General features: G+C 65.4%; 4 protein-coding genes across 4 annotated transcripts; 3 read left to right on the top strand and 1 right to left on the bottom strand.

Annotated features, from left to right (window-relative positions):
- Positions 1-730: 730 nt before the first annotated feature.
- On the top strand, positions 731-2,937 carry PFL1_05579 (uncharacterized protein; the record flags this gene model as incomplete). The annotated part of the gene is made up of 12 exons (XM_007883115.1): positions 731-745; positions 835-914; positions 1,016-1,139; positions 1,221-1,327; positions 1,396-1,531; positions 1,631-1,682; positions 1,761-1,831; positions 1,936-1,998; positions 2,099-2,213; positions 2,299-2,447; positions 2,540-2,728; positions 2,842-2,937. The coding sequence occupies 12 exons, from the start codon at positions 731-733 to the stop codon at positions 2,935-2,937; spliced, it is 1,197 nt and encodes a 398-aa protein (XP_007881306.1).
- Positions 2,938-4,202: 1,265 nt separating this feature from the next.
- On the top strand, positions 4,203-8,950 carry PFL1_05578 (uncharacterized protein; the record flags this gene model as incomplete). Its single annotated transcript, XM_007883114.1, has 7 exons — positions 4,203-4,208; positions 4,344-4,582; positions 4,744-5,107; positions 5,268-5,402; positions 5,525-7,895; positions 8,000-8,676; positions 8,789-8,950. 7 exons carry the CDS (start codon positions 4,203-4,205, stop codon positions 8,948-8,950), a joined length of 3,954 nt encoding a protein of 1,317 aa, XP_007881305.1.
- A 965-nt stretch (positions 8,951-9,915) lies between these two features.
- On the bottom strand, positions 9,916-10,475 carry PFL1_05577 (uncharacterized protein; the record flags this gene model as incomplete). The annotated part of the gene is made up of 3 exons (XM_007883113.1): positions 9,916-10,047; positions 10,135-10,272; positions 10,365-10,475. 3 exons carry the CDS (start codon positions 10,473-10,475, stop codon positions 9,916-9,918), a joined length of 381 nt encoding a protein of 126 aa, XP_007881304.1.
- An 813-nt stretch (positions 10,476-11,288) lies between these two features.
- On the top strand, positions 11,289-12,263 carry PFL1_05576 (uncharacterized protein; the record flags this gene model as incomplete). Its single annotated transcript, XM_007883112.1, has 3 exons — positions 11,289-11,397; positions 11,512-11,875; positions 11,990-12,263. 3 exons carry the CDS (start codon positions 11,289-11,291, stop codon positions 12,261-12,263), a joined length of 747 nt encoding a protein of 248 aa, XP_007881303.1.
- Positions 12,264-12,366: the final 103 nt, after the last annotated feature.

Here is a 12,366-nt window from a genome sequence, read left to right as displayed (position 1 = left end):
TCTCTACTCTCTCGTCTCTCTCCTCCTCCTCTCTCTCTCTCTCTCTCTCTCTCTCTCTCTCTCTCTCTCTCTCTCTCTCTCTCTCTCTTCTCTCTTCTCTTTCTCTCTTTCTCTCATTCCCTCTCCATCTCTGTGGCGGAATGTCCCGTCCTTCGCCTCCTCTAGCCGTATTCTCTCTAGCAGCAGCAGCTCCCTCGCACAACCTCGCATCGCATCGTCGTCTCGTCGCAATACACTCTACGGGCAGATTGGCGATCCCCACCGCTGCACCCCTTTGCCTTCGCACCCTTGAAAGTACGGCTAAGCCATCGTGCACCTCCTCCTGGCTGCCTATCGTCTTTGATCCGTGTCTTGCGTGCGGCGTCGCCGTCGGACGAGGGGCCGACCCGCGCTCGTCTGTCCACGCTTCGGGCTAGCCGCTCCGAGGCGGAAGAGCCGAAGACCGGTGCTCGGCAGGCTAGGCCGGTCCAGGCCGACGCAAGCTGGCCATGCATCGGCTGTGCCGCCGGGAGGCCGGCAACGACCCGCTCGCCGACGGGGACGCCCAGCATAGCGTGAGAAACCGCTCTGCCCTTTTTGCAGGCGGGCGACGGGTTGACGGGGCGAAGGAGGTTGGCAGGGGAAAAGGGCTCGAGGACCCCCACAGCATGCGGTATAAAGAGGGCGGCCTCGCTCCGCATGGTGCTCTCCGACACCGGCATCCCCCCACCCCTCGCGCCTTCTCAACACGATGGCCCACACGAGCGTGAGCCCCTCTTTCCGCCCGCGTCCCCTCTTCAAAGCCTCGTAGGTCTGGCTGCTCAACCATCTCTTTGCCTTGTCCTCACCTCGCAGAACACGATCAGCCTCTCCGACAGCACCAAGGCGGTCTGGGAGTGTTTCCTCCTCACCCTCGGCCTCATCGCCTCCAACCTGTAAGCGGACGAGTCTGCTCGTCAAGGTGCGGCTGCTGTTGGCTGTCACTGACGATTCATCCGCCATCCGGCCCTGGGCCCCTCTGAAAAACCACCGGCAGAAACTTGGTGCCCGACTCGGCGCTGCAGTGGCACCGCCTCCCCGGGTCGCTGCCGTCTGACCACGAGCTGCCGACCGTCCGACCAGGAGGCTGTGAGGTGGGCGATGCGATCGTGCGATACGCCGTGAGCATCGGTTCGGGCTCTCTCAACAAGCCAAAGTGAGGGCCTGGCTGACAGTCGGCCGCCCCACCGCCGAGCTCACAGCAAGGGGTGCGAGATGCGCTCAATCGACAGTACCTCTCGGGCGCCTGCCTCATCTTGCACAACGAGCGCAATCCGGATGCCGGACCAGCAAGGGCCTTCACGTTCAGGTGAGGGACGCTGTGACGGGCCTCGATCCAGGCCACCGGTCTCATCGCCAATACCGAGCGCAACGCAGCTTCGTGTACCGCAGCATCGGCGACGTTATCTTGCAGAAGCCCCTGATGCGCCTCAAGATGAACGGCACCGGCGGAACTGTCGACCGTCGCGTCAAGGCGGCGCCCAGTCTCGATGCCGTCTGCAAGACCATCAAGGTGGGTCCCCCACGAGCACCGTCCTGCTCACTCGGGTGGCCACCGTGGGCGAAGCTGATCGTCTCCAGGACGCACGACCCTCTCCGCGCCCCTGCCTAGACCTTCTTGACGAGGGTGGAAGCTAGCTTTGCGGAGATGCAAGCCACGAAAGGTGCGGGATTCGCCCGCTCGGCACGCTTGTCGCCACACGGCTCGATCGACTGACGTTGACCGAGGTTGAGCCATGCAGAGGACACAGAGCCGGCCGCGTTCCTCACGTTCAGCCTGGCCTACACCCTCGACACGCCCCGGGACTATCAGGCAAGTAGCGGATCTGAGCAGGGCATGCTCGTGCGCGCCGAAGAAGAGCCGACATGGTTGACCCTCCGTCAATCGCTTGTTGGCCATGGACGCCTGCCTCTCAGCCCAACGGATTCGTCCCGATGCCCGCCAAGGCCGCTCCGCTCGCTACCTACAGGAGAGGCCGGGTGAGGACACGCAGACCGAGACGAGGCGCCCTGCATGGCTTCAAACCGCAGCGAACGAGTGCTGAAGAAGTCCCGCTGCGCGTGCCCTGATCACGCGCAGCCCCGCGTGGGGAGATTCGATCTCGGTCACCACCGGGCGCACTTCCACGTCTGGGCCGCCGGTGACGATGCCAATGCGGCGTCGACCCAGCAGTCCACGCAAGAGTCCTCGCCAGGTGTGTGCGCAACCTCTTTCCGCGCATCGCAGGCGCCGAGCGCGCATCGCTGACCCGGCGTCGTCGCTCGTCTTCGCCTCTGCAGAAGCGCCCGCGGATATCACTGGCAGTGGCGGCGACGGTGCCCATGCTGAGGCTAATGGCATCCTGCGGACCCAGGAGCAGCCCAAGGAAGAGGTGTTTGGAACCAGCAGGCAGGCGCGGAGCTTGCCGTCTCGCGCCAGGTTCGCCGAGGTGAGTCGGCCCGACACTACTTGCCGCGCGCGGATCAGCCCACCTCGACATCTCCCGGCAACTGACCAGGGCTTCGCCGACTCCTCTCTCAGAACCACGACCTCGACGTGCCCGAGAGCTTCCCAAGCACCCTTTCGCTCGCTGCTGATGATGGATCCTCGCACCAAGCCGACGCCGTGGTCAGGGCTTCCGAGTCGAAGGTGAACAGCCAGCAGAGCGGCGCGGCCGGGCCCAAGGGCAAGCGGGCGAGGCTCCAGATTGGCAAAGAGGCGAGGGCCGGGGTGAGTGATGTCCGACTTTGCTTCCTGTTCTGCCTGGTGTCTTGCCCTCTGACGACCTGTACCGCTTCTCGTCTGCGCTCCCGCTCTCTCTCCGCGGTCACTGGTGGATTCAGGAGGCGCTGATCCGGGGCTACAGCCGCGAGCTGCGCAAGAGGGGCGCGATGATCTCGCAGACCAAGCGTGGCGCCACCAAGGCCAAGGGAGGCTGAGAGACGGATGGGCGGCCGAAGATGACGATGGACGTGATGGAAAGTGCGACGGACAGATGGTGCGCTCCCCATCTTCGCCTTTGGCAGCCCAGCCAGCCGGCCTAGCCTGGCCTGCCCGTGGCGTCTGGGCGCCGATCAAAGGGTCCTCCAACCCCGCAGCCGGAAGAACCGCAAAAGCGGTGCAGGCGGCGGTCAATTTCGGTCGCGCATGTCTTGGCCGTTGTCGATCACCTGGCCCTCGGTCTGGGGCACTGTACCGTGCCTCGCTGACCGGAAGCAGACGGGCCCGACCTTTGCGATCCTACGACGCAACGGACTTCATGACAGTCTACTGATGGCGAGTCGAGTCTACTATTGACTGGGCCGGGCTAACGCGAGCAGGTCAAGGCGGTCGGTCGACGCCCCTGAACAGGGACTCTGCCAGGCGAGGCCTGGCTGTTACAGGGGTCGGAGCCGAGGCCAAAGAGAAAGCTGGCGAGGGTGGGCGCGCTCGCGGGCTCGCGGGCTCGCATGGGGCAAAAAGGCCAGGCCAGGCCAGGCCAGGCCAGGCTCAAGCAAGCAGAAGCAGTACGCGGTGTCGGCGTCGGCGGCGGAGGAGGAGGCGGCGGCGGCGTGGGCGGCACGCAGGCGAGCAGGCGAGCGGCAGACGGGGAAGAGGGAGGAGGAGGGCCTGGCTCGCGAGCTCCACTGCCCGGCCGGGCTGCTGGCCAAGATGTCAAGGTGCTGCTGCTGCCGCCGCTGGTGCGGTCGACCCTATCCTGCTGTCGCTTCCTTCCCGCCCGGCACCGCCGCCTTCCGACCTGCGCTTCTCTGTTCTCACCTTCTCCTAACCATCTCATCCTCCTGACCCCTTCCCTCTCCTTCCTGTCCCATTCGACGTTCCGTTCACCCGGGGAGGCAGCTCGCTCTCGCAAAGGCATCACATCTCTATCCGTGCCTCCTCGCTCGACCCTTGACCGGCCTCGGTGCATCGACGTGGCTTCCTGTCTGCGCATGGTCCGTTCGTCTTCCCAAACGCACCCTTCGACACCGGCTCTTCGCTTACTCGTAACGGCACGGCAGCGCCGCATCATTCGATCCGACCTTCACGCTCTTTGCTCGAGTCTGTCCGGATCGTCGCTCCGTCGCAACCCGCCCTCTCTACGGCAAGACGACTGCCAAGGCTGTCCCGGCGACCACCCTCTGCTTCCCTTCCGCGAAGCTTGCCAAGGAACGACTGATTGTGCTCCCTGCAAGAGACTGGGCTCCGCCTCGTCGTCGCCAAGATGTTTGTGAGTGGCTCTCTCCTTTCGCAACCTGTTTGATCGCGCAGCGCTCTTGCACCAAGGACTGTCGAGCCAGCTGACACCTGCCCCCTCAACGACTCGGATGCACACCGCCACCGATCGCCCCTCCCGCATCTGCAGTGGCGCTTCGGCTTCTCGTCGACCTCGACGCTGGACTCGCTCCTGGAAAAGAGCAACGTCACCCTGGAAGAGGTCCTAGACGAGGATGACCTCCTGTCAGAGTGCAAGGCCCAGAACCAGAAGCTGATCGCCTACCTCCAGCAGAAGCGGGTGCTCAAGCGCCTGCTGGAGCACGTTGTCGGAACCGCACGCCTGCGCGGCACCGGCGGCAAGGACTGGGAGGAAAAGGTCAAATTCAAGTGAGTGGCGGCAGGATGATGGGGGGCTCGCCTCCGTGCCTAGGGTGGCATGATCGAGGCCCCCAGATCAGGTAAAAGAGAAATCATCGAGCGAAAGATGGCCGACGCTGATGCTCGGTCGCTGCTCTACCTCGCCTCGTGCCGCCGCTGCAACGCTCCAGGTACCCTTACATCGCCTCCGAGGTTCTCAGCAGCGACATCTGGGCCATCTCCGAAGCGCTCACTTCGTCTCCGGAGGAGTTCCTGGCGCCGTTCTGGGACGCTGTCCTCACATCGCGGCCGACGCCCTCGCAGGCACCGCTGCCGATCCACTCGCACCCGCTGTTCTCGGACAGCGCCCCAAAATCGCCATTGCTCGGCGTCACCAACGTGGGCGAGAGCTCTGGCAGCAGCTCGGAATCCGAGTCGGCCGACGGTCCTGGCCCGAGAGCCTTCACAGCGCTCGACAATGGGCCAGGCCGCAGCGTGCTGGCAGGGTATTGGGCCAAGGTCAACGGCGTGCTGCTCGAGAGGAAGCCCAGGGAGGTGAGTGCCGCTTCCTGATGCCCCTGCTGCCGTCGTCCTCGCCACTGTTGCTCGCTCCATCCTCTTGTTGGCCGAGGGTTAGCTGACGATCGGAGGATCAATTCTCACCCTCGTCTGTCCGTTCCTGACTCTGCCAACGGCCCTGACGACGCTCCGATAGATGCTCACGTTCATACAAGGCCTGCCGCGGATCGTGGAGCGCTTCGTCGCTCACCTAGAGACGCCGGCGGTGGTCGACCTCCTCTTCCGCATCATCCAGACGGAAGAGTCGCTGCCAAACGCTGGAGTCATTAGCGTGAGTTTGCGATCCTTGCGTTCGTGGCGGCGTATGCGCGCCTGCCGCCTCGTCCTCGCCCGTACCGAGGCTCATTCGCTCTTTCTGCTTCTGCGTGTCTCTCGCGGTCCCCTTCGCTGCAGTGGCTGTCGGCGGATGAGCTCATCCCGCGCGCCGTCGACCTCCTTGCACCAAATTACTCGGTGGACCTGCACAACACCGTCTCGGAGCTGCTCAAGGCAATCATCGCTCTGGCAGCGCCGTCGCCGGCGAGCCTCAACCAGGGTCAGGGCATGGAGGCGGGCGACCAATTTGGTCAGCAGAACGTCGGAGGCATCAACAACCGACTGGTTCGCGAGCTGGCTAGCGAGCCCATCGTGCGCAAGATGGTCGGCTTCATGCTCGACGCCCAGCTGCCTCAGCAGCTGACGCGCCGCCTGACGGACGTTGCCGACGAGCAGCTGGCGCAGCTGGCGCTCGACGACGGATCGGGCTCGAAGTTCCGCAAGCCCTCGACGCTCGGCGCGCCGACCGCCGGCCTCTCGACCCTGTCCGAGACGCCGACGACGCCGGACCAGGAGTCGGCGCTCGAAGACGAAGACGATGACAGCGGCTTTATCCGGCCGCTCAACCCGCGCGAGTTCCCGGCCTCGGAGTCGCAGTCCCGGTCGCCCGGCGCTGGCGCCCATGAACACCGCGACTCGACGGCAACGGTGCGGCCGTCGAACTTCTTCCCACCGGTCTCGGCACCGACCGTGCAAGTGACCAAGGAGACGACCAACTCGTCGCTCGTCACCTGCATCAGCGTGTTCATCGAGCTGATCCGCAAGAACAACAGCGACTACTTTGAGCAGCATCTCTTCCATACTCTGCGGACCCACCTCTTGCAGCGGCAGCAGGAGCTGTCGGAGAAGCGCGCCATGCGCCAGAGCGACGCCAGCGCCACGTCGACCGACGACAAGGACCAGTCTGGGTCCGCGAACCAGAACGAGGCCGTCGAAAACAACGAGGATGACGACGAAGAGATGGAAGGCATGGAGGAGGCCATGGCCGAGATGGCCGACAAGCTCGGCATTGTCCACCTCGGGCCCATGCTCCAGATCCTCGCCGATCGGCTGCAGGATTTCCAGGGCATCGTGACCAAGCCGCGCACCGACGAGCCGCTGATGAACAGCACCGTCGGCGAGATCGTGCCGCTCACGTTTGAGCGGTACCGGATCACTGAGCTCTACGCCGAGCTCCTCCACTGCTCCAACATGGCACTGCTCAACCGCGCACCGGGCGAGGGCCCACAGTACTCGCCCGACGGCACCCTCATGGGCGGCATCGAGGGCCTTCAGGTCCTCGCCCGGACGCTGCAGGGTGGCGATGGGCCGGAGGTGAACGACACCAGCCGGGTCGTCGAAAGCCATGCCGAAGGCGACGAGGCCAGCATGGAAGTCGATGCGGCCGCAGGCAATGATGCGGCGACGAAGCCAGAGGCGGAGGCGCAGGCGGAAGAGGCGATGCCGGCCACGGTCACGGCCACTGCCGACTCGACCGAAGCGATGGACGAGGATGGTGCCACAAGCGCCGGCACACCCGCCGTCGACGCCACTGGCGAAACGGCGACGGAGACGTCCGGCTCGGCCAGGTCAAGCCACATCCGCGAAAAGTCGTCGACACACCACGTCGGAGGGACCGCGTCCGAGGACACCGAAGACGAGGCCCTGCTGAACGAGGTTTCCCTGAGTGACAAGCAGCCCGAAGCATCCTCCGAGACGCCAGCAGCAGCAGAAGCAGAAGCTGAGGCAGAGGCAGCCGTGGATTCGACATCGACCACACAAGAGGCGCCTGCTACCGACGCGGCAGCGACGACCTCGGATGCCGCCCAGGCCAAGGGCGACGACGACGACGACGGCGGCGACCAGGACGCCAAGAGCATCATCTCGGCGCTCTCGGGCATGTCGCTGGCCGAGCTGACGACGCCGCAGCCGAGCGGGCCGCCCAGCCCGATCGACGACTCGCGCGAGTACGTCGTCGGCGACCTGCTCAAGAAGAAGTTCCTCGAGTGCAGCATCATCCCCTCGCTGTTGGATCTGTTCTTCAAGTACCCGTGGAACAACTTTCTCCACAACGTCGTCTACGACATCCTGCAGCAGTTTTTCAACGGTCGCATGGACGTCGGCCTCAACCGGAAGCTCACCATGGCCGTCTTCGAGCAGGGCCACCTGACGCAGCGGATCATCGAGGGCCACGCGCGCAACGTCGAGTCGATGAAGGGGCCCCGCCGCATCCGGCTCGGCTACATGGGCCACATGAATTTGATCGCAGAGGAGACGGTCAAGCTGCTGGAGCGGTACCCGCTCGAGGTGGCGCGGCCCATCTCAAAGTCGCTCGAGCAGCCGGCTTGGGACGACTTTGTCAACCAGACGCTGCGTGAGAACCGCGAGAGGGAGGCCGGACCGTTGGCGGGAGGGCGTCCCACGGCTGGTGCGTCGATGAGTTTCGGCGCCGACGACGATGACGAGCAAGGTGAGTGAGGCGCGGATGCCGCCCCGATGACCAGCTTGCTCCCACATGCTTACCCTTCGCCGTCGCCGTTTCCATCCCTGCCCCGGCTTGGGCCTTGCACACAGACCGTGTCGGAGCCGGCAGCAGCTCCTTCGCCAGCTATCTGTCGTCGCAGATCGGCGGGGCGGCGGGCACCTCTGACGACGACGACTCCGACGAGGAGCAGAGCTGGCTCTCGCATGGCATCCACTCGGGCGCCCGGTCGAGCGGCTTCGAGGACGCATTCGCGCCCAACGGCGGCTCCGACGACCAGGACGACGAGTGGGGTCCGTTTGCCGACCCGGCCGATGGCGATCCGAACAAGACAAGTTTCGACTTCCCCTCGACCTCGACCTCTGCGGCCGGCAACCCGTTCGCCCAGAACCTCACGCCGGCTGACTGGTCGGCCCAGTTCCGCCGCGAGGGCACACCCGACGCCCCCTTTGTCGACGACGACGACTCGAGCTCGTCCAACGGCAGCAGCAGCGGCGGCGACAACGACGGGACGGGCGCCAACCGCGATGGCGACACCCCATTCGTCGACCTCCTGGACCCCAGCACGCTGCGCCGGACCGACGTCGTGGCCCAGACGCATGCTCGGAGACCGAGCCTCGGCCAGCTCGAGGCGTCCTCGTTGCCGCCCGTTGAGCCGCGGCGCCGGGGTTCCTCGGCCAGCAGCGGCTCGAGCGAGCCCATCGCTCTGCAGGCCACCGACGGCGAATCGCCGCTGGGACCGGGCGTGCCGGCCGACATTGAGCAAAGGGTGAGTGCGGTCCGGGTCGGCGGGTAGAGGAAGCGACGTCGAGGTGACTATTCACGGCGGCATGCTGACTGGCGGTTGAGCTCTCTCCATCTCTCTGGCCATATCGCCACAGGACGACGGCATGCTGCAGAGGACGCTGGAAGACGGGACCGTAGTCGTGGTGCCGCTGGACGAGGTGGCGCTGGCGAGCGAGGAGGGCCAGTCCGAGAGGCGTACCTCGTCCGAAGAGTCTGGCGCCACGGCAGCGGCCGACGAGGCAGCGGCATCCCACTGAGGAGGGCCGCTTCCATCTTGCGGGCTCAGCGGGGCTCACCGGAGCGATAGCCACCGGAGCGATAGCCGGCGCAAGGTCAAGAGCAGCCGTGGAGTCCCCCCCGTCTTCTTGCCTGCCTCAGGGACAGCCGCCGCGAGAAGAAGCGGGCCGTTGAGCAGCCCAACCAGCCGGCGCTCCGTCCTCCTGCAGCACGGCAGAAGAGGAACCTGAAGGCCTGCTGCTCGCATCACATCCCAGCATCTGTTTCCTCGCGCGACCGACCACGTCCTGTTCTCGTCCTGCTCCATCTTGCTCGGATTCCCCGTCCTCGCATTCGCGGCTCCCTTCACCCACAGCCTCACTGCAGAGCCATCGTGACTGGCTCATAGAACTCATCGTCGACTCATCGTCCTAGCAACCTGGCTCGTCGACTGCTCGTGGGTCGACCCAGCTTTGCTGGCCGGCTGCCGCGTGCCGCCAGCACTTGTTGAACACCTACCCAGGAGACGATAAACGGACCAGACGGGCGCGCTTCCCACGCTTATCCGACGGCCACGTCGGGCCACGTCGGGCCACGTCTGGCCACGTCAGACTCGAGATGGCGACCATCCGAACACCGCTGCTACCGGTCGAGGTGCGATGCGGGTCGTCGCGCCTTGGTCACGAGCGCAGATGGCCGAGGTGGCTCAGAGATATGCGATCTTGATTCAGCTTCAACGATTGCGATTGCGAGGGCGACGGCATGGGCGGACCACGTCGACTGATCCTGGCGCCCACGGTCGATCGCCTCGTCTAGGCGGCTCCATCTTCACTTCGTCGCCCTGTTCTAACTGCTGAACACGTGGAGTAAACGACGGCGGCTCGCTGTTCAGCCCGAGCCGTCCAGAGCTGGGCGAGGCGAAGAGAAGGAGAGATCGGGACGGCACGCACTCACCTGCTGCTATCCAAACATCCCACACCGGGCCACTGGGCGAGCGCTGCTTTGCTCAGTACCCGACGCCGATGAGGTAGTCGCCGAGGCCCTCTGCCACCTTGTTGGCGTCGCCGGGGACAATGGGGGCGTTGTAGACGCACACGAGCACGGCCTGGTTTGTCTTGACGGCGACGAAGCCGTCGGCCTGCGAAGAGAGGGCGCAAAAACGGTCGAGAAGCGGATCAGCGCCAAAACCGGCGGCGAGGCCCACGGAGGACAACAGCGGACTCACGCCCTGCTTTCCGTAGATGGTCTTGGGGGTGACGCCGAGGCAGAAGAACTTGCGTCCGCCCGCTCGGATGCCGCTGGCCTGGAGGCTGGAGGCGTCGTCGAAGCCGGCGATGATGGCTTTTTGCTCGTCGGCCGTGACCTGTGCGCGGGAAGATGGGGCAGCGGGGGGAGGTGAGCGGGCTGTCAGCGAGCGCTACGAGCTAGCCGCTGTCACACGCCGTAGGGACGCACGTCAAAGCCGGGCGAGGTGGCCCATACGCCACCCTTGAGGCCGATGATCGAGGCCTGGGTGATCTTGCCCGTTCCGACGAGGTTGGTGTCGACGTATCCCTGCCAAGACATGGTGATGCTGTGTGGGTTTGTGTGTGGGTAAGTGGGTGCGGGAGGTCGATGGAAAGAGAGAAGCGGGATGATGGGGCGATGCTGGGAGCGAGTGCAGTGGTACGACGGGAAGGATCGAGGATGATGATGGTGTCGATGGGCGGGGCTGCCTGCTGCTGGCCTGCGTAGGCTGGCTGGTGCGCCCCGCCTGCTGGTCGGTCGTGGTCTGCCCTCACAGGCAGGCAGGCTAGGCAGGGCTGGCTGGCTGGGTGGCCCCTGTCGCCTGGTCTGCCCTGGCTGCCCAGCGAGCGGCCTTGCTTGAGCTTGGCCTGCTGGGCTGTCTGCGGCTGGAAGGAAGCAAGCTCGGGCCACCACCACGCCCTCCTCGTTTGGCCTGGCAGGCCTGGCCTCCGCCCAGCCGGCCGGCCCGCCCGATGGCTACTCCGCCCGATCTTGGCCGAGACTTGGGGGCCCAGCCCGCTCCACTTTTTCCCCTGGCTTCCGCGCGTGGTGGCTCGAGGGCCCGCGCCAAGGCAGGCAGGCAAGCAAGCGGGAGGTGGCCCACACACCACCAGCAGGTTGGCAGGCGGGCAGGCGAGCGGGCAGCCGGGACAGTCCGATCAGCACAGAGCCTCTATCGATGCAGCCAGATTTCACGGCGCATCCTCGGCCAAGGGTCAGGGTCAGGGTCAGGGCAGCCTCGAGCCTCTCTCTCTGCCTGGCTGGCTGGCTGGCTTCTTCCTTCTCGCCTTCCCATCACCATACGCGCATCAGCCTATCCATACCCCCTCTCAACGCACCACCACCACCACAACCCCACAACTTTCGCCCATCATGTCTCGCACCTTTTTCGTCGGCGGCAACTGGAAGATGAACGGCTCCCTCGACTCGAGCAAGCAGCTCATCGAGACCCTCAAGTCGGCCAACCTCGACTCCAACACGGGTGCGTTGCGTCTCCTCGCCGGCCTCCCGATGGAACGAGCTGCACACATTCACTGACCATCCCCGCTCCCTTTGCCTCTTTGCATCCTTTCCCCCGCCTGCCTGCCCGCCGCAGAGGTCGTCGTCGCTCCCCCCGCCCTCCACCTCCTCCTGGTCAAGGAGCTCCTCGGCAACCACCAGGTCAAGGTCTCGGCCCAGAACGCCTACCACAAGCCCTCGGGCGCCTTCACCGGCGAGGTCTCGGTCTCGATGCTCAAGGACGCCCAGATCCCCTGGGTCATCCTCGGCCACTCGGAGCGACGCACCCTCTTCGGCGAGGCCGACGAAAACGTCGCCGAAAAGACCCAGGCCGCCCTCGCAGAGGGCCTCGGCGTCATTGCCTGCGTCGGCGAGACGCTCCAGCAGCGCGAGAGCAACGAGACGGTCAACGTCGTCGTCAGGCAGCTCGACGCCATCGCGGACAAGGTCAAGGACTGGACGTGAGTTGGGCCGCGCGCGCGATCGGGCCGTTGCTGCGCTCTCGCCCTCTGCATCCCGCCCGCGACTGACGTGACCATGCCCGTGCCCTTTCCCCGTCCGATTCCTGCCCACAGCAAGGTCGTCGTCGCTTACGAGCCCGTCTGGGCCATCGGAACCGGCAAGGTCGCCACCGCCGAGCAGGCCCAGGAGGTCCACGCCGCCATCCGCAAGTGGGCCGGCGACAAGCTCGGCCAGGACGCCGCCGCCAAGCTCCGCATCATCTACGGAGGCTCCGTCGCCGCCAAGAACTGCAAGGAGCTCGCCGGCCAGCCCGACATTGACGGCTTCCTCGTCGGCGGCGCCTCGCTCAAGCCCGAGTTCGTCGACATCGTCAACGCTCGTCTCTGAGCATCGCCCGGCCCTCCCTAGAGCCAAAAATAACCATCAGGCAGCACGTGTGTAGACACCCCGAGAGAAGTATTGAAAACGACTAGCTCACGATGCTGGATTT

This window comes from Pseudozyma flocculosa (assembly GCF_000417875.1).
Source record: "Pseudozyma flocculosa PF-1 unplaced genomic scaffold scaffold00020, whole genome shotgun sequence".
Lineage (NCBI taxonomy): Eukaryota > Fungi > Basidiomycota > Ustilaginomycetes > Ustilaginales > Ustilaginaceae > Pseudozyma > Pseudozyma flocculosa.
The sequence above is the reverse complement of the archived record's forward strand: the minus strand, read 5'-3'. Positions and strand labels throughout refer to the sequence as shown.